This window comes from Balaenoptera acutorostrata, chromosome 10 (assembly GCF_949987535.1).
Source record: "Balaenoptera acutorostrata chromosome 10, mBalAcu1.1, whole genome shotgun sequence".
Classification (NCBI taxonomy): domain Eukaryota; kingdom Metazoa; phylum Chordata; class Mammalia; order Artiodactyla; family Balaenopteridae; genus Balaenoptera; species Balaenoptera acutorostrata.
Window position 1 is genome coordinate 36,252,226 of NC_080073.1, and position 23,909 is coordinate 36,276,134.

At 44.9% G+C, this 23,909-nt stretch overlaps 1 protein-coding gene across 2 annotated transcripts in view; it reads left to right on the top strand.

Moving 5' to 3' along the window:
* Positions 1 to 752: 752 nt before the first annotated feature.
* RFT1 (RFT1 homolog) overlaps positions 753 to 23,909 on the top strand; it is a 44,659-nt gene continuing 21,502 nt past the window's right edge. For both annotated transcript variants that reach the window (XR_450383.2, XM_007174777.2), the window contains exons 1-7: positions 753 to 878; positions 4,510 to 4,595; positions 6,700 to 6,816; positions 8,250 to 8,439; positions 9,015 to 9,116; positions 12,521 to 12,658; positions 19,933 to 20,011. Coding sequence is in view for 1 of the 2 variants with exons in the window: in XM_007174777.2 (XP_007174839.2) it covers positions 816 to 878; positions 4,510 to 4,595; positions 6,700 to 6,816; positions 8,250 to 8,439; positions 9,015 to 9,116; positions 12,521 to 12,658; positions 19,933 to 20,011 (775 nt within the window). In the remaining variant the exon portion in view is untranslated. The remainder of the gene's footprint in view (positions 879 to 4,509; positions 4,596 to 6,699; positions 6,817 to 8,249; positions 8,440 to 9,014; positions 9,117 to 12,520; positions 12,659 to 19,932; positions 20,012 to 23,909) is intronic.

Genomic DNA, 23,909 nt, shown 5'->3' on the forward strand with positions numbered 1-23,909 from the left:
TGGAGCTTCCTATGGCCCGCATAGTAGATGATAGGAGCATGGACAGAACAACAGCCGACTGTGTCGGGCACTTTACATTTTATGAAGCACTTTCCTACCATTCTTCTGCTCTGTCCTCACAATTGGTGGCATGCAGACAAGTGAGGCAAGTTTAGGATCAGGAGCCTGGGGTCCACTCCACCCAGGCACAAGTTATGTATATATGAACAAGTCACTTCACGTCTCCACGTCTCACCTTACTCATCTCTGACAACAGGTCCCAATTTTCAACGCTTGAGAAAGGATTACACAAAACCACGCATATGAAGATGCTGTATTCAATTTCTGGTCCTCAGTTCTTTCGTTGTAAAATTGGGACAATCCTGTCTACTCTAATTCAGGGGACCGTGTCCGTGATTTTGTAAGCGAAGGCCAAATGGCAAAAATCTTATTACGGAGGCCAGTGAATAGTTTGTTCCTTTTGACAGATGAGGCCAGGGAAGTTAGTGTTTCTTGGTTGGTGGGCTGGGAGCCTCAGAGAAGGGGCTTTGGCTACTTTAACAGCGCCTCTTAGTATGGTCACAGTATTTAACTTATTTGGAGCAGGGAGGCATACGCACAGAAAGCACACGTTCTCTCAAACGGCAGAGGCGATGCGGCGCAACCACGCTGACTCATCCGAACCCGGTCCACTTAAAGGGCCAGATCTTCCCGTGCCCCGCCTCCGCTGTACAAAATCGCCAATCAGCGAACGAGCCGCTCCGTGACGCTATCTTCTTGCGACAAAGCCGGCCGTCTGAGGCGTTTACTGGTGATGGACCCCGGGCGCTGAGGCTATGCGCCCCCGGGAGGTGCTGGGCCAGGCGGCCCGGCTGGCCTCTTCTGGTCTCCTCCTGCAGGTACTCTGCCGGGCCGGCCCCAGCCCGTTCCGCAGCCGGGTTTCACGGGGAGGTGGCCCTGGGGCCCTTGAGAGCCCATCCCGGGGCAGACCCAGCCCTGGCGTGAACCCCGCTACTACGGAGGGGTTCCGCTAGAGGCGGTGGCTGCGGCGGCGGCCGAGAGGGAACACCTGGACCCGGAGCTGGGAGCCTGCGTTCAGAATCCTGGCTGGGAAACTGCAAACAAACCACTTTCCTTTTGAGCATTATCTATCCCATATGGCAGTAGGGGAGGGTTAGATCAGGTGGCAGGGGTGCCTCTGGTGCTCTAGAATCTCATATTTTTTTAAGGCAAGGGTTTATTTTTTCCATGTCCCACTCCTTACCCTCAAACACTTTTTTTTTTAAATTTATTTATTTATTTTTATTTATGGCTGTGTTGGGTCTTCGTTTCTGTGCGGGGGCTTTCTCTAGTTGTGGCAAGCGGGGGCCACTCCTCATCGCCGTGCGCGGGCCTCTCACTATCGCGGCCTCTCTTGTTTCGGAGCACAGGCTCCAGATGCGCAGGCTCAGTAATTGTGGCCCACGGGCCCAGTTGCTCCGCGGCATGTGGGATCTTCCCAGACCAGAGCTCGAACCCGTGTCCCCTGCATTGGCAGGCAGACTCTCAACCACTACGCCACCAGGGAAGCCCCCTCAAACACTTTTTTCAAACTCTGACTCCCACTGAGTTCAGAAAGACAATATGGCATGGCGAAGAACAGGGACCTGGGCTCAGACAGGCCTGGACTGGAATCTTGGTTCTACCATGTCCTTGTTGCATGACCCAGGACAAGTGAATTCACTTGCTAAGCCTCAGCTCCTCCTCAGAAAATGGGGGTAATAATAGTACCTAGCTCATAAGGTTGCTGTGAGGCTAGGTTGGGGTTATTCAGATAATTGCACTTAACAGTAGTATGCTCTGGCTCTTAGTATGCACTCTTCCTTAAGGCAGTGTGACCTTGGACAAGTCACTTTCCCTTCTTGGCCCTAATTTTCACGTCAGATATGGTGCATGCCAGTTGATCCAAATGGTATTGTAAAGATTCTTTTAACCCTAGAACCTGGTCATTCTAAGTCACGTGGCTCAATTTCTCTATGTCTCACTCTCGACCCAGTCAATCCTTCCTCACAAAAGTCCTGAGTCTACCTTTCCCCTTGTTTTAGAGAGGCAGCATTTCACATAGAGGTTAGGAGAAAGCACCAGGCAGACTAGGGCTCAAGTTTGGGCCTTGCCACTTGCTAGATGCCTGCACTTGGGGAAAATCTCTTGACTTCTACAATCATCAGTTTTCCTCATCTTAAACGAGAACAATAATGCAGCCTCATGTCATTAGGGAGATTAGATGAAATGCCTAAGTGCCTGGCATATTATAAGTACTTAATAAATGTTAGCTAGTTTTATTATGGTAATATGAATTTTTAAAATGGTCACTGTAGGGGTGAAATGAGCCAATCTATGTAAGGCATGTAGAAGAATTCCTTGCACAAGATATGCACTTAATAAACATTAGCTAGTCATCTAACCCTAAATTAGATGAACCCTAAGTTACCTAGTTGTGTTTTTTTTTCTATTTCACAACATTAATAACTGTTTGAATTCAGTGCTTTAGCCACAGTGTTGATTGTTCAACCTTTGATGATACCTTACTACTGAGATTAGCTTCATTAAAAGAAAACAAGTCATAGCAGAAAACACACTAGACTAGGAGTCGGGTGGCCTTACCCATAAGGTCAAGCTGGGTCATTTGCTTGCCATGTGGGCAAATCCCTTTGCTCTGAGTTTACTTGCTTCCCTCCCGTGCATTCACCCAGTTGCTTTTAGGGGTCAGGTAATTAACAGATGTGAAAGAGCTTTTTTTTTTTTTAAACTGTTAAGTCCTTTACAAACGTTGCTAATAAGGGCCACTATACGGAGCAAATACTGGGGAGTGTGAGCAACCTCATAGCTTCATTAGCTCAAACCTTTATTCAAACCAATTAGGAGATATGGATATAGCCTAAGACATTAAGTTTCTTAGTGATAACTTTGAAGTTAACATAAATGTGTGCATGTGGTTTTTTTTTTTAAATAGCTACAATCTTTAGGTTTCTTGGAGTGTTTTAATTCAGTCTTGTGTGCTTTCTCAAATTACAATGCAGACACTTGAGGTAGCTTTGCAATTACATTGTGTTCTGAAAGAATTTAAGAGCTTATTCTCTGTAACTCTGAGCCAGCCATAGTGTATTAATGCCTTTCATTTGTATGCATTTTTCAAAAATGCTTTCACTTCCACGATGTCTTTTGATCCTTGTCATCAACTCTCTGTGATAGGTAGCCTCACTTGACAGGGATGAAAATTGAGGCTTACAGAAATTAGAAGATGATGGGTTTAGCTAAATGGTGAGTTGAGACTCTCAGCTGAGTACTTTTTCCATTAAGATCTGCATGAATTGGTTTCAAATCTAAAATGAATACAGAATTTGGTGTCTATGTATGTACCCGCATGTTTCTAAGGAGAAGCTACCAAGCTTTCATCAGACTTTCAAAAGATCACCTTTGACACCATAAAGGTTAACACTGTGATACCTTGTCTTTGGAGACCTTGCTGCTCTGTGACACTTCAGGGACAGTGTTAGACTGCAGTCTCCCTTTTTGGTCATACCTTCTCCCGGAGATTTTCAGACCACTGTGGTCCATTGGCATAGTTTGAATTTTCCAGATTGCAACTGTTCATGTGTAACTCTGAGAGTGCTTGACACAGAAGTGATCTGTCATTTGCTCTGGAGTGCCCTTGAGTTACATCTGTGTTGCTGCCAGGATGCAGAGGGGGTGTCACTTAGTGGGGCTTGCACCCCAGCCATCATCCCCATTTGGCAACCTCACTTAATTGCAACCTGTTTTTCTCTGTCTCATGGGAAGAATTCTTTGTTCAGGTGGTTTTCTTGAATTCACAGGCTTGAAAGTCTCAGGATATATCCTTTTCAAATGGCAATAGCTGGACTCTGTTTTCCTTTCCCCTCTATTGTATAATCTTATTGTAGTTTTTTGAAAGGCATTTCAGTTCCTCTCTGGAAAGTGGCAAATATTCAGTAAATAAACATAGCCTTTTCTGTTTTCTAATTGAGAAACCGAAGTTCAAAGATATTTAACGTCATTGTTGGATCCTTAGATATTACTAGGCAGAGAAGGAGAAATTAGATTCCGTGATTCCTGGTAAATCTGCTATATTCTGCAGACTCCCACTTGCTAAGCGTGTGCTCTTTCTAAACAGGCTGGAGGGAAGGCCAGTGTGAAGCACTAACTAGAATTCCCTTTCTGCTCCCTAGAGTGCCTGACTGAACTTGAAGAAATTCAGTGAATCTGTCAGGGCCTCCCTCTTCTCATCAGTAAATTAGGGAGACTTCCACACGCCTTCTTGGGTTCTTTGACCGTTGCACGAGAGTGCCGAGAGACCCCAAGGAATGAGATTTCAGAAGCAGTGCAGACAGGTTGAGCATTTTAAAGAGAATCTCTCTGGTAAAGCTGCTGTATGTCGTTACATTAAGAAGAGCAGCCATCTTGTGTTCATTTCAGCAAAGTAAACCTTCCCAATATAATTTATTCTTATGTATTTTTTCTCTTTTTCTGTAGGTGTTGTTTCGATTGATCACCTTTGTCTTAAATGCATTTATTCTTCGCTTCCTGTCAAAGGAAATCGTTGGCATAGTGAATGTCAGGTAAGAAGGGGTGTACCCTGGCATTGTCCACAATTCACATCCCTAGTCTGGTTTTCTTCAAACTGTGTACCTGTGTGTCACCCTTGGATTTTAGAAGCATGGACCTTTACCAGAAGCAGAGTGTTTCAGCCGTGGGCTGAAGAGAAGCGTTAGGCGATGTTGCTTTTAATGGACCCATGGTGTGTTTTCCATTAGGAGCCTCGAAATACACATTTCTCTGCCCGCTCTTCCGCTGTGCCTTAGAACCCAGGAGAGGAGTGGGAGTAATTCACTGCAAACTCCAACTCAGGTATAATCCTGTGTTCTCGTCCTGCTGACAACAAAGGAAGCAGGAATTCTGCAGATCGTGAGGATGTGCTTTGTAATTGCAGGGCTGGAACAGCCACCTTCCTTCCCTCCTCAGTGAATTTTATAATTGGAAAGTGGCAGTGGGATGAGAGCTGAGTCCTTGTCATTAGTTCCTTGGAGGCTCTTAGAAAGCCAACTTGCTTTGTCTTTTAGACTGTGTTTCTTCTACTCTCCTCCTGTCTGTTCAAGGACACCCACACATATTCTGTCTTCACAAATGACACAAAAGTATATGAAGTGATGTGAGTGCTCAGTATAGCTCAGCTTCCCAGGTGTGTCTTCATGTCCTAGTAAACAAGACATTATGTTCCAGACAGCATTTCACATCTAATATTTACCGAACATATGCTCTTGGCTCTGTTCTCAGAGCTTAGAGAAGGGTCTCAAACTTTGATGGGCAAAGGAATCATCTGGAGAGCGTTGCAATTGGTAGGACTGAGGAGGTGCCCGGGAATCTGCACTTTGACAAGTTTTTCAGGTGATTTTGAAATAGGGACCATACTTTAAGAAATGCTCTTTTTGGGACTTCCTTGGTGGCACAGTGGTTAAGAATTCGCCTGCCAATGCAGGGGACACAGGTTCGATCCCTGGTCTGGGAAGTTTCCACGTGCCACGGAGCAACGAAGCCCATGCGCCACAACTACTGAGCCTGTGCTCTAGAGCCCATGCGCCACAACTACTGAGCCTGCGCTCTAGAGCCTGCAAGCCACAACTACTGAGCCTGCGTGCCACAACTACTGAAGCCCGCCTGCCCTAGAGCCTGTGCTCCACAGCAAGAGAAGCCCCTGCAATGAGAAGCCCGCGCACCACAACGAAGAGTAGCCCCTGCTCGCCACAACTAGAGGAAGCCTGCACGCAGCAACGAAGACCCAACGCAGCCAAAAATAAATAAATAAATAAATTTATTAAAAAAAATAAGAAATGCTCTTGTAACAGCAGGAAGGAAGAGGGCCAAGGCCTCTTAGGTACTCAGACTTTAAAGCAGTTTGGGCCTCTCCCCACTGGCTTCCCCCAGATTTGCAGATCCCTGCATTGACAGCCCTTGTCTGGCCTGTCCACTTGCTTAAGGTATAGTTCAGTCTCATTGGGACAGAAGCACTGGGTCACAGAATGGTCCCTGGACAACCTCAGGTACCTTAGCCCTGGGCCATCCTCCTTCTGGCTTCATCCAATCAACTGCCTGTTGAGGAAGGGGAACTGTAGCTACTCTTTGCTAAGGTGCAGGAGGGTCCACCTAGGTAAGCCCGCCAGGGGGAACGTGGGCAAGCCTTGCCTATCTGGGTTGCAGCAGCCCCAGTAGTGGTTGCCAGCCTCATTGCCTGTGTTGAGATTCTCCACTCAATAGAGCCTCAGCTTCTTTCATAGGGGTCATTAGGTCACCAGTCTCAGGGTGGCCAAGAGGCCCTCTTGCTGTGTGGGGTCATATCTTGTCCTTTTTTCCTCCTTATGGTCAGAGCCGCATCTCTGTATAGACACAAAAGGCTGCAGGCTTTGGGGGCCTCTGTGGCAGTTTCTGTCCTAGGCATAACTCTCTGTAGGCACATGCTCATATGTCCCTTGTTTGGTTCCTAACTCTCCTACTGTATGGATCAGATTAGCTGGGGAGGGGGCTTCTGTAAGAAACCATTGCCCCCCGCCAATCACCACCAGTGATTTATGACCAAGACTTTTCCTCCTCCCGATTGCTGGCAAAATCCCAGAAGTTGTCTCTATGAAAAAACTAGATGTCATGCTGATTTCTGCTTTTCCTTTACAGGCTAACACTGCTTTACTCTACCACCATCTTCCTGGCCAGAGAGGCCTTCCGCAGAGCATGTCTGAGTGGCAGCACCCGGCGGGACTGGAGCCAGACCCTCAACCTCCTGTGGCTAACGTGAGTTGTGCTTTGGCCAGAGACGGTTTCACGGAGGCAAGTGTGATAAGTGTGAGAAATTAAACAGCAACACTTGCCTAAAGCTGAATAGTTTCCAGCTTGGGTTTTGCAGTGGGCTTCTGGGCCCTTGGTGTGGGACAGGAAGGGGAGAACATCTGTGTGAAGGAGCATCCCTGGCTGTTTTCTCTCTGGATGGCCAGGAGCCAGGAGGAAGCTCCGGGTAGGGGTTTCTGTGCCACGTTTCTAACCCCACTTCTACCCCCTTTGGAGGCTGTTTCTGCTATTTTGATTCCCACTGGGCCTGTGCCATCTTTCTTATTCCTAACCTTTTTCCTTAGAGTGTTTTCTGCGCTTTTAACAGCCACTTATTATTTTTTGAAAGCCTTTTTAGGGTTTCTTTGTATCTCTCCTCAATTTTGTTATGTTGATTTCAGTTCTGAGCCTTTTAGAATATTCTTGAGGACCAAGTACATCAGCTAAAAATTGTAATGGCTTTTCTGCAGTTCGATCCCTGCCGGGAGGGCTAGTGATTAAAATGGTTTCCCAGTCCTGCCCTTGCATAACTCCTTATTACCTCATGGAGATAGATGACTGTCGTAAGGGCTGGTAGGTGTTTATTTTATTAGAGGAATGACTGTTAGCCACCCAGTCATATTGAAGTGCTCTCTGGTCACACCTGAAGGGATACTGTGCACTGGACTACCAGTTACTTGAGGTACAAGGACCAGCTGTATACCGTCCTTCAGTTATTCTAGTGCAAACAGCAGGCACTTCTGGGAGTTTTACTTACGAGTCATTGTAACACAGTGGATAGGAGTGCAGACTTTGGAGTTAGATCAGGATTGGGTCCTACTTCTGCCCTGAATAGCTGTCTATGACCTTGGCCAAATTACCCAATACTTGTCAGCCTTAGTTTCCTTATCTTTTAATTAATTAATTAATTAATTAATTAATTTTTGGCTGTGTTGGGTCTTCGTTTCTGTGCGAGGGCTTTCTCTAGTTGCGGCAAGCGGGGGCCACTCTTCATCGCGGTGCGCGGGCCTCTCACTGTCGCGGCCTCTCTTGTTGCGGAGCACAGGCTCCAGACGCGCAGGCTCAGTAGTTGTGGCTCATGGGCCCAGTTGCTCCACGGCATGTGGGATCTTCCCAGACCAGGGCTCGAGCCCATGTCCTCTGCATTGGCAGGCAGATTCTCAACCACTGTGCCACCAGGGAAGCCCCCTCATCTTTTAAATGGGGGTAATGACAGAGTATCATTGTGAGGAATCAGTGAGATAAAGGGGGTGAATCATATGCCTGGCACGTAGTAAGTGCCTGAATAAGTGGTAGCTATTTTTATTATGACTATATTTCTTTTCTGTTCAATGTTACTATTTTAATATATTTTTATTTTTATATTTAGCATATTAAGAGACATTTTTTCCCTTTTCTAGAGTCCCTTTGGGTGTGTTTTGGTCTGTGTTCCTGGGCTGGGCCTGGCTACAGTTGCTCGCAGTGCCCGATCCTGACGTCATCCCCCACTATGGAACTGGAGTGGTGTTGTTTGGGTTCTCGGCAGTGGTGGAACTTCTGGGAGAGCCCTTCCGGGTCTTGGCACAAGCACATATGTTTGTCAAGCTCAAGGTCAGTGTGCCTTCTGCTGTGAATGAGAAATGAGAAGAATAGGAGAAAGAGTGGTTTTTAAAAAATGCTTTTATAGGAGAGAATGGTCTTTTCAGATTTGCATCTAAAAAAATATTTGGAAAAAGGTAACATGATCAGTTCAGTTCATTCACTTGAGATTTGTCAGATGGGTTTGGTTGAAGTTTACCTCTGCTACACTATTAATGAAGAACAGGTTTTGTTAATAGGGAAGTTATTAGTGTAAATAAGAATTTAAAAGGACTTTTTCAGATTTTTCTAGTGATTCTATTTAGTTGTATACGAATATTAACTTTTCATCTTTTAAGATATATTATTTGATACATACAAAAGAATATAGTGTGTAACATATATGTAAATCTTAAAGCATGATAATATACTGCAGGTCCATGAACCTACCACCCAACCCAAGAAGTAGAACATAATTAATACTGTGTCCAACCATATGCCCCACCCCTACCACCAGGGTAACCACTATCCCAGATTTTCTGGGATTCCTTTGCATCTTTAGTTTTTAATAATGTTTGTAAAGTGTACCCTTTACCATGGGTTTGCAGGTGATTGCTGAGAGCCTGTCAGTAATCCTCAAGAGCGTCCTGACAGCTTTTCTCGTGCTGTGTTTGCCTCACTGGGGACTGTATATTTTCTCTTTGGCCCAGGTAAGAGTTATGACTTTTAACTTTTGTATAATCTCTGTTTCTCCATATGTTTTTTACTTCTTGTTTCTGTTACTCTGTGATTTACATTTGCAGTATTCATGCATGTGGAGAAGGCTGGAAGCTCTAGAAAGATGGTCTTGGCACTGCTTCTCCTCTGGCTGCCATGTCCATCCCGCTGCATACACTGACACCACTGGTGTTTGTGGGGACCTGGTGAGGGCCACATCCGGCCTTGTTGGCAGACATAAAAGCTCCTTTATACATTCTGTGGGCAAGCCCAGCCCGTATCAAACTGATCTTTGATTGTCTGACAATCCTATGGAGGAGAGAAAAAGCAGTAAGGGGGTGGAGTGGGAATCAAATTGCATGTGTGTTATTTTCCCTGGATTTCAATCAGTTGTTTTCAGAATAGCAGGAAACTCTGCCAAGCCTGTTTTAAACTTAGATTGAAATCTCTCATAATTCAGAGGGTGTGAATCAAGCCATAGGAGGTACGTTTTCACTTTTAGCAATTTTGGCTTCAATTCCATCTCATTTTCTAGTTCTAGTTCATATTTCTAGTTCTATTAAAAATGTAACTACAGTACTAATGCTAATTTAAAAAATGAAAAAAGATCATATAGTTATCAGACCATCTCATAGTACAAACTACTTTGTAATTTTTCTTAATGTATTGGAAGACAAGTTAAAATTCTTAGTAATGATTTATGTGAAAATGTTTCCCATGTCCTAGGCAAAAACTACAAATATTTCTGTGAAACACAGAAGAGCTAGATTTAAAATTATAGATTAAGAATGAGAATTGCTTCCTAAAAGCAGCTAGCTACAATTGCATATTTTAGAGAAGTTATCTCTGATTATTTTTGCCATGTTTTATTAGATCTAGAACTACAGTTCTCAACATTCATCATTGTTTGTGATCGGCTCTCCCTAATAGGATAGGAGGGCAGTAGAGATGCCCAGTTATTGGTTGACTCTTCTTGGGAAAGTTACTTGCATTATGACTTTCTCGTTGTCGTAGTTCCCACCCAGGATACGTCATAGATCATAGGTCAGCTAGGCCAATTCTGAGTTTATTGACATCCTTATCATAAGATTTCTGAGAGCTCTTCTCTGGTACATTCTCTGTCAGTCTCTGTGGGAGAGGTCTAAGAGCCAACAGCACCTCATATCAGCAGGTGAGCCCCACCTATGGCGCTAGGATTCCCCTTTCTCCAGCCTGCCTTCAGGTTCCTCCTTGAACTGCCCCTCTCCTCATGGCATCATAGCTCAAATAAAAGAGTCACTCTAGAATATATAAAGAAATCTTACATCTCAACAACAAAAAGACACACCATCCCAAAAGTGGGTCAAGGACTTGAATAGATATTTTTCCAAAGAAGATACACAAATAAATAGCCAATAAGCACATGAAAAGATGCTCAACATCATTAGTCATTAGGCAAATGTAAATCAAAACCGCAATGAGATACCACTTTACAGCAGTTAGGATGGCAATTATCCAAAAGATAGAAAATAACAAACGTTGGTGAAGATATGGAGAAATTGGAACACTCATACATTGCTGGTGGGAATGTAATATGGTGCAGCTGCTGTGGAAAACAATTTGGCAGTTCCTCAAAAAGTTAAATGTAGAAGTGCCATACGATCCAGCAATTCCACTCCTAGGTATATACCCAAAAGAACTGAAGATGGGTGTTGAACAAAATTTTGTACATGGATGTTCATAGTAATACTATTCACAATAGCCAAAAGGTGGAAACAACCCAAATGTTCATCAGTTGATGAATGGATAAACAAAATGTGGTATATCTATACAATAGAATATTATTCAGCATAAAAATGAAGTGCTGATACAACATGGATGAACCTTGAAAACATGATACTAAGTGAAAGAAGCCAGACACAAAAGGCCACCTGTTATATGTTTCCATTAATATGTAATGTCCAGAATAGGCGAGTCTGTAGAGACAGAAAGCAGGTTAGTGGTTGCCAGGGGCTGGGGGAATGGAGAGTGACTGCTTAATGGGTCCAGAATTTCCTTTTGGAGTAATGAAAAATGTTCTGGAATTAGATAATGGTGGTTATTGTACAACATTGTGAATGTACTAAAAGCCACTGTCATTATGTGCTTTAAAATGGTTAAAATGGTCAATTTATGTGACTATTTCCTCAATTAGAAAAAGGGGAAGGGATCATGTAGTTAGGATACTCTGTAAAGAGGTTGTTGCTCTTCCCCAGGCTCTGGTCAGCAGGAAGATGGAGAGAGGCAGGGAAGGGGCTAGAAAAGGGTGCTTGTTACAGAGGATGTTGGCATCAGGTGGTGTGGCTCCCCACAGCGCTGCTTGTGTCTTAAAGGGTTTGAGGCATGAAAGAAGGAGAGTGGATGGCGAGCCTGTCCTCAGGCATGGATGGGTGTGGAGAGCAGAGGAGCCTACACCTGCTAAACCCAGACTGCTCTTAGTGCGTTTACTAAAGGAGCAGCCTTGGTGTTTCCAGATGGAAAGTGGGGCCTGGAGGTCCCAGTACTTCTTAAGCTAGTGTGCACTGTTCTCAGGGGGAGAGGGGATAAGGGAGCTTATGAAAAGGGGCTCTTTAGGTTTTTTTTTTTCCTTGCGATGCCACGCAGCTTGTGGTATCCTATTGTAGTTCCCTGACCAGGGGTCGAACCTGGGTGCCCGGCATTGGAAGTGCAGAGTCCTGACCACTGGACTTCTAGGGAATTCCTGAAAAGGGTCTCTTTGGATACTCCTCCCCAACCTGCAGACAAAACCCCAGGCTGCTCCTCATGGCCAGAAGACATCTTTTTGTCCTAGATGGGAAGAGGAAGGGGTGGAGCCTCTTAGCACCCCGTCCCTCCCCATCCTGTAGTAGCTCTTGCCCTGCCCATGCGCTGGGCAGAGAGGAGAGCCAGCAGCTCAATTCTGCTTTTTAATCGTAATGTCACAGGTTTCTGGGGTTCATGGAAAATCCCCAGCCCTAGATGATGGACAAGTCCCTCGATACTAGCACAGCTGGGACACATGGATTCTCACGGTGTTCTGTCTAGGTGGGAGAGCCATCCCTTTGTCCAAATACGAATCTTTGGAGAACGTATCTGACATTGCTGTGGTGGTTGTCCTAGTGGATGTCTGTCACGGAACTTATGTTCTGCCTGCCTGGAAGAACTTCTGTTCTCCCAGTCAGGTGAAGTGTTGTGACACCTTCCCTAGAGATGCTGCAATGGAGCTGGGTCATACTGAGTAGTGCTGTTTTCCAGAGGGTGAGGCATTGCTCCATAGAAAGTACAGTTAATTAAGACAGTTCTATTTCTTGAGTGGCCTTTGAGGTCAAATCTGTAGGTGTATCTTAATTATGCTTACATTAAAACAGTGTAATTTAAACCCATTATTTTCTTTTTTCAGCTTTTCTATACTGCAGTTCTCGTGCTCTGCTATGTTATTTATTTCACAAAGTTACTGGGCTCCCCAGAATCAGCCAAGCAACAAGTTCTTCCTGTCTCCAGAATGACAGATATGTTACCCAATATTACGAGAAGTAGAGTAAGTAATGTATTTTGTCTGTTATCATTTTAATCACAGATGCTAGTTATCCTTGAGGGAAAGAAATGACAACCTTATTGCTTATTGTTATAATAATAAAGATAATTTGATAACTCATGTCTATGGAGTGCTTGTTATGTGCTCAGCCAGGGTTTCTAAATCTTGTCACTATTGACAATTTGGGCCAGATAATTTTTGTTGTGGGAGCTGTCCTTTGCATTGTAGGATGTTTAGCAGCGTTCTTGATCTTTACCCACTAGATACCAGGAGGTACCACCCCTGAGTTGTAACAACCAAAAATATCTCCAGACACTGTGGAGTGTCCCCCAGGGGACAGAATTGCCCCCAGTTGAAAATCACTCTGCCAGCCCCTGTGCTGGATGATTTACATACCTTATTTAATGCTTATAACAACTCTTTGGGGCTGACATTATTATTTCTATTTTAGCGTTGAGGAACTGAGGCTTAGCAACTAAATTACCTGCCCAAGGTGAGGGTCAGAGTGATGGACAGGAGCTGGAGTGGCATGAATCCCAGCAGAGCACAGGGCTCTCACCACTGTGCTCACTCTCTCTGTTCTGCTGCGTCTCTTGGTTTTTCCCGGGACTGACCTCCAGCACAGATAGTCTGGAGGGTGCTGACAAAGCAGGGAGGGCCCCTGCAGAGTTCCTTCGCCTAGTGTCAGGCTGCTCTCTCAGGTGATCCGCTTCCCCACGTAGACCATTGAGGATTCCAGAGGCTGATGTGTGATAGTAAGGCATAATCTCTTTTTACTCAACCCTTCAACTTTCAGTCCATTTGACTTTTATCTCCTGACTCTTGTGGGGTCAGTGCTAGTGTCTCTAGCCCAGGAGCCGTGCATGTGATGTCTTACCACATCGCCTCTGCACTGATGCTCTGTGACCTGCTCCATCTGGGCTGATGCACTTTCCCTTTTTCTCGTACTTATTTGCTTTCTGGATGTGGTGCACTTAGTTGAGGTAAGGCTTCAGCTGGACTTCTCCTTATAGCTCTTTTGTGATTACTTGAAAATGTAATAAAGTATTTGGGACTTAAGTCTCAGAACTTAAGGAATCTTGTTATGCAACTTTTCAAGAAAAACGAGAAATTATGTAGCAAAGCCAGGTATGTTCTTATTTGTTAGATGAGAGTTCTCCATTCTGATCAACTAGATCTTACCTTTAACCTAAATCAACATGACAGTTTTTGGATACCATGGTGCCTTATCTTCAGGCCTAACAGATCAGGACTCCAGATCACTTCTCTTGCCTGGAGCTTCTGCTCCCTGCCCATTGAGCGGGTCTGAGAGTGCAGAAAAGTCCCCCTCCCTGAGCGCTCCCCAGGGCCCACCTGTACCAAGCCTGGCCAGCTTTTCATACTGGACCAGCGCCTGCACCCAGCAGTATTTTGGAAAGGAGCGTTTTTACTGTTAATACAGGCAAAGAGAGAGAGGGTAAGGAAAAGAGTCTGACAAGTGTGTACTTAACCCTGTGACGGACTCAGAACTCCAACCTTCAGTTTCCTTATCTGTCAAATGGGCATAATAAGAATACCTCCTTCCTAAGGTGGTTGTGAGAGCCAGATGAGATGGGGCATATAAGGTGCTTAACACTGTGGCCTGGCATGAGTGCACCTCCATACGTGACAGCCCACACCATCACCAGCATCTCGCTGCTGCTCTGAGAGCAGGAGTAGCTCCACTCGAGCATCCTAGCCAGGCAGACACTGATGACATTGCTGAGAGCTCAGCAGTTTCACCTGGCAGTCTGTCCGGAAAGTACCCATGCTCATGTTGTCAGGACAGAAGTCTTGACCTTAAGAAGGTTGAGTGTACCTGTCACACACGATGGTGGCCGCGTTCCTGCTGACAGAACACAGCCCCTGCTGGGTGTTCTCTGGGATACAGACACGTAGGAAGGTGACTGCTTAGCCTCAGGGAGCTTCCTATGCATTTGGGAGGCAGTAGATACAGATCTGAAGCCTGCAGGACTCTCTCCAGACCTCAGGGTCCTCACTTTTAAGGTGAGATTGTTGGTCTACACAACCCCTTAAAGACTTACAGAATTCTGTGAAAGTATTTGAACTTTGACAAAGAGCCGTTTATAATAACTGCCATTGACTACACACTTACTCTGTGCCCGGCCTTAGGCTAAGTACTGTACTTGGACTTCTGTCCTTAATCCTCTTAGTAACCCTATGAGGTAAATACTATTGTCTCCCATTTTACAGGTGAGAAAACGGAGGTTCAGAGACATTAAGTGACCAACCCCAAATCACACAGCTGGCTTTGGACCCACTTCTCTCTAACTTCTGTCTGTGGAAAAACCTTAGTCTGTGTGTTTAACCTTTATGCTATGAAGCCTTCCAAAAGAAATTGGCTTATTGCCAAAAGTAATTATTTATTTACTTAAAGATTGGGAGATTCCAGGTAGAACAATTCATTATTCAAGTTTACTTTTTTAAAGAGAAAAGAAACGAGCCAAATCTGAATGCAGTGGATGACTACACCAGCGACATGCCTAACTCGACTCTCCAGAGCAGCTTTCTGCCCTGGGGGCTCCCTCCTACGAAACTGGTCAAAAAATTGCATTCACAATCAACTTGACCAAATTGGGAGATATCTTGCCTCCTCTTATAGAATTCCATCTTCTTTTTTTTTTTTTTTAATTAATTAATTAATTTTTGGCTGCATTGGGTCTTCGTTGTGTGTGGGCTTTCTCTAGTTGCAGTGAGCGGGGGCTACTCTTCGTTGTGGTGCGTGGGCTTCTCATTGGGGTGGCTTCTCTTGTTGCGGAGCACGGGCTCTAGGCGCGCTTGCTTCAGTAGTTGTGGCTCACAGGCTCTAGAGCAGAGGCTCAGTAGTTGTGGCTCACGGTCTCTGGAGCGCAGGCTCAGTAGTTGTGGCGCACGGGCTTAGTTGCTCTGTGGCATGTGGGATCTTCCCGGACAAGGGCTCGAAACCATGTCCCCTGCATTGGCAGGCGGATTCTAAACCACTGCACCACCAGGGAAGTCCAGAATTCCATCTTCTTTAATGTTACTTATTTAGCCTTAAAATAATGACATCTCAAATAACGGCTGCCTTTTACATCTTTTCTATTCTTTGACACTTCTGAGTGATTTAATATGAGAGATCAGCTAATAGTCAAGTAAAGCTGAGGAATTTAACACAGCAAGCATGTACTAAGCAGTATCCTGTCTTAAGCACTGTACCAGGTGCCCTGAGCGGGGTCCCTGTGCTCAGAACTTGCACTGTGGTGGGGAGATAACATGTGTACTCTACTAACTACACTGTGTGTCTAGTGTTAACAAGATAGAAGCACAGAGAAAGAACTGATGAATTCCATCTGCAAGCGTCAAGGAAGGCTTCATGGAGGAAGCTGCTTTTGAGCCGGGCCTTGACGCCTGGGTGGGCAGAGGCGAATGTGCACGTGTGGTAGAAATGAGCATTCGTGGCTGTAGGAAGGAAGAACATTTGCTCAGGGCCTGTTATGTGCCCATCACTGTGTTGGAATTGGGATTGCAGAGATGACTGGGTCCTTAGGTTTGTTGGACAGCTGGGGAGGGGAGAGGTGAGGAAGCAAAAGGGGGAAGGAGGTGATGGCGTGCTGGTCTAGAGCCGGGTAATAATGCCCTCAGTGCTGCCGAGTGCAATTCAAGGGCAGTGGAGCCTAATGAAAGGTTTTTGAACAGTACCATGGTCTAATTGCTTGTGTTGAGAAACTTACCATCTGTTACAGATTTATCATTTCTAGTTTTCTCTCATTCAATGCTCATACCAGCTCCAGGAGATAGGACTTCTTATCCCACTTTGTAGGTGAGAAAACTGAGGCTTAGCAAAGTTAAGTATTTTGCCCATGGCCTTCGTAGTCCATAAGTCAGGAGCTGTAGGGAATTCCCTGGAGGTCCAGTGGTTAGGACTCTGCATTTCCACTGCAGGGGGCATGGGTTTGATCCCTAGTTGGGGAACTAAGATCCCACATGCCGCCGTGGCCCAGCCAAAAAGAAAAAGAAAAAAAGGGTAAGGAATGGGACTTCCCCAGTCTCACCCCTGGGTCCAGTGGGTGAGACTCCATGCTCCCAATGCAGGGGACCTGGGTTCAATCCCTGGTTGGGGAACTAGATCTCTCATGCATGCCGCAACTCAGAAGAAGCCGTCATGCCACAACGAAGATCCCTTGTGCTGCAACTAAGACCCAACGCAGCCAAAATAAACAACAGCAACAAAAAGTAAGGAGCTGTAGTTTGAGCCCCAGTCTCTGAGCTTGACTCCAAAGCCTGAGCCCTACCATGAGGAGAGAAAAGGTTGGAAGAAGATCAGGAGGAGGCAGTGGCAATCATCTATCACTTTTCAAGTGATGAGGACAGTGGAGGGTGGGTGGAAGCGGGAGCATGGACGAAGCCAGGGCAGTCGATAGCCCTGGAGCGAGAGGGAGAGGAAAGAGTGCTGTGTGGGATGTGGAGGTGATGGAGGGCAGGGGACAGGACCATGGCCCTGGTGACTCTTGTCAGTGTGGTAAAGATGCAGCTGGTTGGACCATTCTGAGTCAGAAGAGTTTAGGAAGTGGAAGAGTGACTCAGGTTAAAGCACGATGAGCCCCTGAGTTCTGATTCCAGACTTTCTCTGGAGGTACTGCCCATCACCTTTCCCCATCCGTACCTCAGGTTCTCCATCAGTACCGGGAGGCAGTGGAATGGCTTGTTGGTCACGGGATTCTGAAGAAATTCACAGCCTGTAGACCAGCTCAGCAGCTCAGCAATACCAACCTAGCTCTTGGGGAAGAGGCCTCTTTTGACCTTCCCAAGTGACAAATCCATTCAGAACAGAATGATAAAAGCCCGAAGAGTGCTTCTTTTTCTACCACTTAGCAGGTGCCTCTGAGAAGAAACCCAATCTCTGATCAGACTTCCTGCCTCTGTGTCCTTAATGAGCATTTTGGAGTTAGTAAGCAGTGTGGCCATTCCTTCCAAACCATGGGTCCATTTAAATTGAAGGCATTAGGAGAAAGGAATGCTCAAGTATAAGCTTGAAGATCAGATGCACTGTCATGATTTCACTCTCCTAAAGAACTTTTTTTTTTTTTTAGAAACTTTTTTTTTTTTTAATTTTTATTTATTTATTTATATTTATTTTTGGCTGTGTTGGGTCTTCGTTTCTGTGCGAGGGCTTTCTCTAGTTGCGGCGAGCGGGGGCCACTCATCATCGCGGTGCGCGGGCCTCACTGCGGCGGCCTCTCTTGTTGCGGAGCACAGGCTTCAGATGCGCAGGCTCAGTAGTTGCGGCTCACGGGCCCAGTTGCTCCGCGGCATGTGGGATCTTCCCAGACCAGGGCTCGAACCCGTGTCCCCTGCATTGGCAGGCAGATTCTCAACCACTGCGCCACCAGGGAAGCCCTAAAGAACTTTTTATTTATTTTTTTTTAAAGAGCTCAGCCACCTTCCCAAATCAATTCATAGCCTAACAGCAAGTAGGCTTCACAAAAGCCTTGTGGGCCCGCTGTAACTGTTCATTTCCTTTGGAAAGAGCACAGTTACTGCTTTGCAGATCACACCCCTCGCCCCCTCCAGAGGACCACCTGGCATGGAGGGGGCAGACTGTGAGAGAGAGAAGGTGCTGTACCCAGGCTCCCCTGAAGCCAACTATGGGCAGGATCAGTGTACGAGGATGACATGGTCCACAGTGCCCCCTAGTGGTATAGGGAGGTCTGGCGCTCTTTGTTCTGGGGAAAGGAAATGCCCAATTTCCTTCTCACTGAGGAAAATTTCCTCCTGGACTAGAGCTACCCCTGGCATTCAGCTCCAGGTCCAATGATGCACTGAAGTCAGTGTGGTTTGGCAGGATTCAGAACTGTCCTCCAAATCCGGAAGAAAGGTTCTGAAACCAAAGGGTGAGGAGATTCGAGGACTGGAAATGACCCTTGCTTTCAAAGGGTACTCTGGACTTGCCCTGTCCTAAATGGTAATGTGGACAGGGCAATGTGGCTACAGAGCGTTTGGAATTGAGATGAGCTGTAAGTGCACTCAATACACACTGGATTTCAAAGAATTAATATAAAAATATGAAATGCTTCTAGTATTTCTTTTCATGTTGCAATGATCGTATTTGGGGTCAAATCAAATATATTAAAATGAATTTCACCTGTTTCTTTTTACTGTTCACTGTAGGCTGCTAGAAAATTTAAAATCATATATATGGCATACATTATATTTCTACACAGATGGGCTTTGGGCCAAGAGCAGGGGCCCATGTGACTGGGACAGGTTCTACGCCTGCCTTTGGGCCAGCTTCCATAGCTAAAGTCGACCTTTTAGAGAGGTGAGGTGGGCTTGGCCTTGTGATTCACCCCTTTCCTCCTAAATAGCCCCCTGAAATCCCACCTTTCAAAAGTCATCAACTGAGTTAATAAGAACTTTCCAAAATGCAGGTACCCTGAGAATAAGAACCTAACACCTAAACTGAATATTCTGGAATCCCAGGATGCCTTCATGTTTGAGGAGGGGCCCCTAGAAGGAACTGGGAGGAAGTAGAAAAAAAGAAGTCATGTCCAGCTAGCTTGCCCCTCTCCTGCATTTTGTGGTCAGCTCTCTGGCTTTGAGGCTACCTGTCTCTTACAGGTTGACCTCTGCCCTTCCTAAGCATTTTCTTCCTTCTTACCCTCCTTGTCCCTAGGAAATGGGCGGTTTGGTGCTCCCCCTGAGAGTTTTAGAAGAGCCATAGCAGAAGTTTGTTTTTTGTTTTTGTTTTCCTTTTCTCTGTCATTCCAATTCTATGTGGTTTAACTGACCTGGAAGGCCTTACTTTCTTTTGAAATATACAAGCCAAGCTCATATGCTTTCTGTAAAGGGACCCTGGCTGGCTAAATAGAGCACTAAGATGTACATTGAGCAGACTTTGCCCTGCAGCTTGGCATGCTTCAGACGTCTTTTAAGGAAAGAACTGACTGTGAGCTGTGTGTGTTCCATGTGGTCAGCTTACTCTCTGGGCAGCAGCAAGGGGACAGCACAATTCTTCAGGGGTCTCAGTGAATGAATCTTGGGCAGGCCCTACAGGGAGGCTCTTCCACCCAGAGACTTTGTCTTCACATTTAGGAATGTAAGTTCTTTGCCAGTATTTGTTGGATGTCTTCTGTGTGCTTAGCAGTAAATGAAAAATTAGTGGGGACTATCCAAATTGGGATTTAGAGACCAAACTGAGTTTGCCTCTCATGTAGTATTATTGTATTCTTAGACTTGGAATACCTGGAGTTTTTGTTTTGTTTTGTTTTTTCTTCTAGGCTTTTGTAAATTGGGAAGAGGCTAAATTGACTTGGAGTTTCTTCAAACAGTCTTTCTTGAAACAGATTTTGACAGAAGGTAAGTAAAAGGTCTCTCTGAGCAGTCAGGAAGCCGAAGTATCAGCCAGGGGATTCCATAGAACTGCTGATTGCCTAGATGCAGACCACCTGCTGCCTAGAGCCCCCAGGGCAGAGGACCCTCAGAAGTGGGAGTTTTTTAAACAAGGAGAGGAAAACTAACATTTATTTAATTTGATACTTCAGTTGTCTAATTTAAATCTCCCCACAGCCTTGTAAGAAAGATATTGTCCCCATTTATTATGGATGAGGAAACTGAGGGTCAGTGAGGTTACATAACTTCTGCAGGAATGAGGAGCAATTTAATTTGAATCCAAGTCTAACTCCAGAACCCATGTTAACAGCGTTTAAACAAATGTATTATAAAAATATTATATCAATTACAGAAAGTTTGGAAAATACAGGAAACTATCTGTAATCTCATTTTCCTAACTTTTTATACTCTTCTTTTTCTGCACTTTTTAAGAACCAGGTTTTTCTCATTTTATTTTCTTTAACAATAAAATTCACCTGTGGGATAGTTTGGTCGGCCTTCCAACTTCTCGGGACTTTCTAGTTTAACAGTGAGAGAGCTCTGAAGCAGAGGGCAAGCCAGGAGCTGAAAGTATATGTAATTTTTCTATATATATGTATTGGTTTATTTATACCCAGCTTTAGTTCAAAGAATGAGATTGGAGGGGGCTATAAGCTGCTGAAGGTAGTAGTTTCTCTCTATAAATTTCGTGTGTCTGTACATCTATATATCTATTACTGAACGTGTTTCTAAATCTTTTCAAAAATTATCTTTTAATTATGAAAATAATATAACCCCATTACAAGAATTTTGGAAAATAGAAAAGTTTCCTATAATTCTAGTATTCTAATACAAACATCATTATTATTATCTTGTTGTTTTTCCTTTTCCACCTTCTTTATTTTATTCATTATGCTTCCAAAGGGAAGTAACTCCCCCTAAGCCTCACTTTCCGCATATGTGAGTTAAAGGATAGGACCAGGAGGCGCCTGAGGGCTCCCTGAACTTTGCGAATGGATGTTTCTAGCCTGAGCCCATAACGCTGCCATTACAGAAGTGAAACTGTTCATAGGACTTCTGGAGGAAGTAAAGGTCAGAAGCCTTCAGAGAGCTGAGTGAAGGTGCCTTAATGCTAAGTTTCTTGAGAGCAGCGAGTGTGCTGTTCACCACTGTCTCCGTGGCACCCTGCTAGGCCTGGCACATGATAGGTATTCAGCAAGTTTTTTTGATAAAGAAAGGTACTGTAGTGAAATTGTATATTGTGATAGTTCCCATTATTGTTAGAACAGGCAAAACAATGGAGGGAGTTTGGGGAAGGGGTGTTACTTAAATGCACTTTTTTTTCCTCCTGAAGTTTAAAGGACAGTTTGAATGAGTTGAGGAATGGTCCTAAGTTGGTTGCAAGCAGTGGCCCTAAGTTGGTTGTCTGGACTGCAGTGCCTAGACGTGTTTGCAGTGGCAGGTATCAGCCACACACTCAAGCCTCCCAAGCTGGGTCTGCTCCATGGTTGGGCCATCCTGACCTGGCTGGCAGAGGGCCCTTAGGGACTTTCCAGGGCCTCCCTCTCTGTGGCTGTGAAGTAAGGAAGGGGCTTGACAAGGACACCCAGATTCTTCTTCTCTAAAAACTACAGCTCTAAAAAATTTGAAATCATTTATTGTTATAGCAAAAATGTGTGTGTGTGTATGTGTGAGTGTATATAGTATATGTGTGTGTATGTGTGTGTGTGTATGTGTGAGTGTATATAGTATATGTGTATGTATGTGTGTGTATGTGAGTGTATATAGTATATGTGTATGTATGTGTGTGTATGTGTGAGTGTATATAGTATATGTGTATGTATGTGTGAGTGTATGTGTGTGTATATAGTATATGTGTATGTGTGTGTATGTGTGTGTATATAGTGTATGTGTATGTGTGTGTATGTGTGAGTGTATATAGTATATGTGTATGTGTGTGTGTATGTGTGTATATAGTATGTGTGTATGTGTGAGTGTATATAGTATATGTGTGTGTATGTGTGAGTGTATATAGTATATGTGTATCTGTGAGTGTATATAGTATATGTGTATGTGTGTGTATATAGTATATGTGTATGTGTGTGTATATAGTATATGTGTATGTGTGTGTGTATCTGTGAGTGTATATAGTATATGTGTATGTGTGTATGTGTGAGTGTATATAGTATATGTGTATGTGTGTGTATGTGTGTATATAGTATATGTGTATGTGTATATGTGTGAGTGTATATAGTATATGTGTATGTATGTGTGTGTATGTGTGTGTATATAGTATATGTGTATGTGTGAGTGTATATAGTATATGTGTATGTGTGTGTGTATCTGTGAGTGTATATAGTATATGTGTATGTGTGTGTATGTGTGAGTGTATATAGTATATGTGTGTGTATGTGTGTGTATATAGTATATGTGTATGTGTGAGTGTATATAGTATATGTGTATGTATGTGTGAGTGTATGTGTGAGTGTATATAGTATATGTGTGTGTGTATGTGTGAGTGTATATAGTATATGTGTGTGTGTGTATGTGTGTGTATGTGTGTATATAGTATATGTGTATGTATGTGTGTATATATAAATGCTATTACTTTCTGCCCCCACATTTCCTAAACACTGTGTGTCAGGTGCTGAGAATACACAGATGAATGAGGAACAGGCCGTGGCCTCAAGGAGCTCATTCTCTCCCCAGAGACACAGGCATTTGTGTGGTTAACTCTGATACAGGGCTGTGAGGGGCTGTACTTGGAAGTGCCAGCTCATTCGCCAGACATCTCTTGAGTGCTGTTTAATTTCCTGGAGCTCTGCTAGGCAGCCAGGGGCACGGAGATGACTGAGACATGGTTCCTGCCCTCAGGGAGCTCACAGAACGTGGGAGGGAGAGGCCTTTTGTGCCAGAACCCAAGGAAGTCCCTGAAGAAAAGTCATTGCAGGTGGTGAGAATACCAACAGCTGAGGCTGGGAACACCGGCCCAGCCTGACTCAGAGCAGCTGGAGGGGCTAAAACCTCCATGTAGGGTGTAGCAGAGGATAACAGTGTGATGGTGGGAGGTGGGGGTGAGGTTGGTGAAGGGAGGCCAAAAAGATAGCTTGGGGTAAGTTTATAAAAGGCCTCAGGGGCTTCCCTGGTGGCGCAGTGGTTAAGAATCTGCCTGCCAATGCAGGGGACATGGGTTCAAGCCCTGGTCCGGGAAGATCCCACGTACCACAGAGCAACTAAGCCCGTGCGCCACAACTACTGAGCCTGCGCTCTAGAACCCACGAGCCACAACTGCTGAGCCTGTGCGCCACAACTACTGAAGCCCGCGCGCCTAGAGCCCATGCTCTGCAATAAGAGAAGCCATCGCAGTGAGAAGCCCACGCACTGCAACAGAATAGCCCCCACTCGCCGCAACTAGAGAAAGCCCGCTCGCAGCAACGAAGACCGAACGCAGCCAAAAATAAATAAATAAAATAAATAAATATATAAAAAATAATAATAATAAAAAAATAAAAGACCTCAAATGCAGAATCAAGGCGCTTGGACTTTTTGCAAACACTACAGAGCCATTCAAAGTTGTGAAAGCAGGGATTGACTTAAGATCTGTATTTGCAAAAGCTGGAACTGTTAGTGGTGAGGATGGATCAGAGCAGAGCAGAGATATAGATGGGAACTAGTGCAGTCCCTGAGGGCCCGTGCATGGGAAGACTTGCAGAGGTCCCTGCCACAAATGCAGTGGCTGGGAGATTGTAGGCAGGGAAGGGCTTGAAGAGGGACTTAAGATCACATTGCTTCTCGTCTCTTAATATTGCTTTCCTCTTTGAGCAAGTTGCTAGGAGGTGAGAGTTGGCCCTTCAGAGCTATGGACACTCTTCAGTGCCCCACCTCC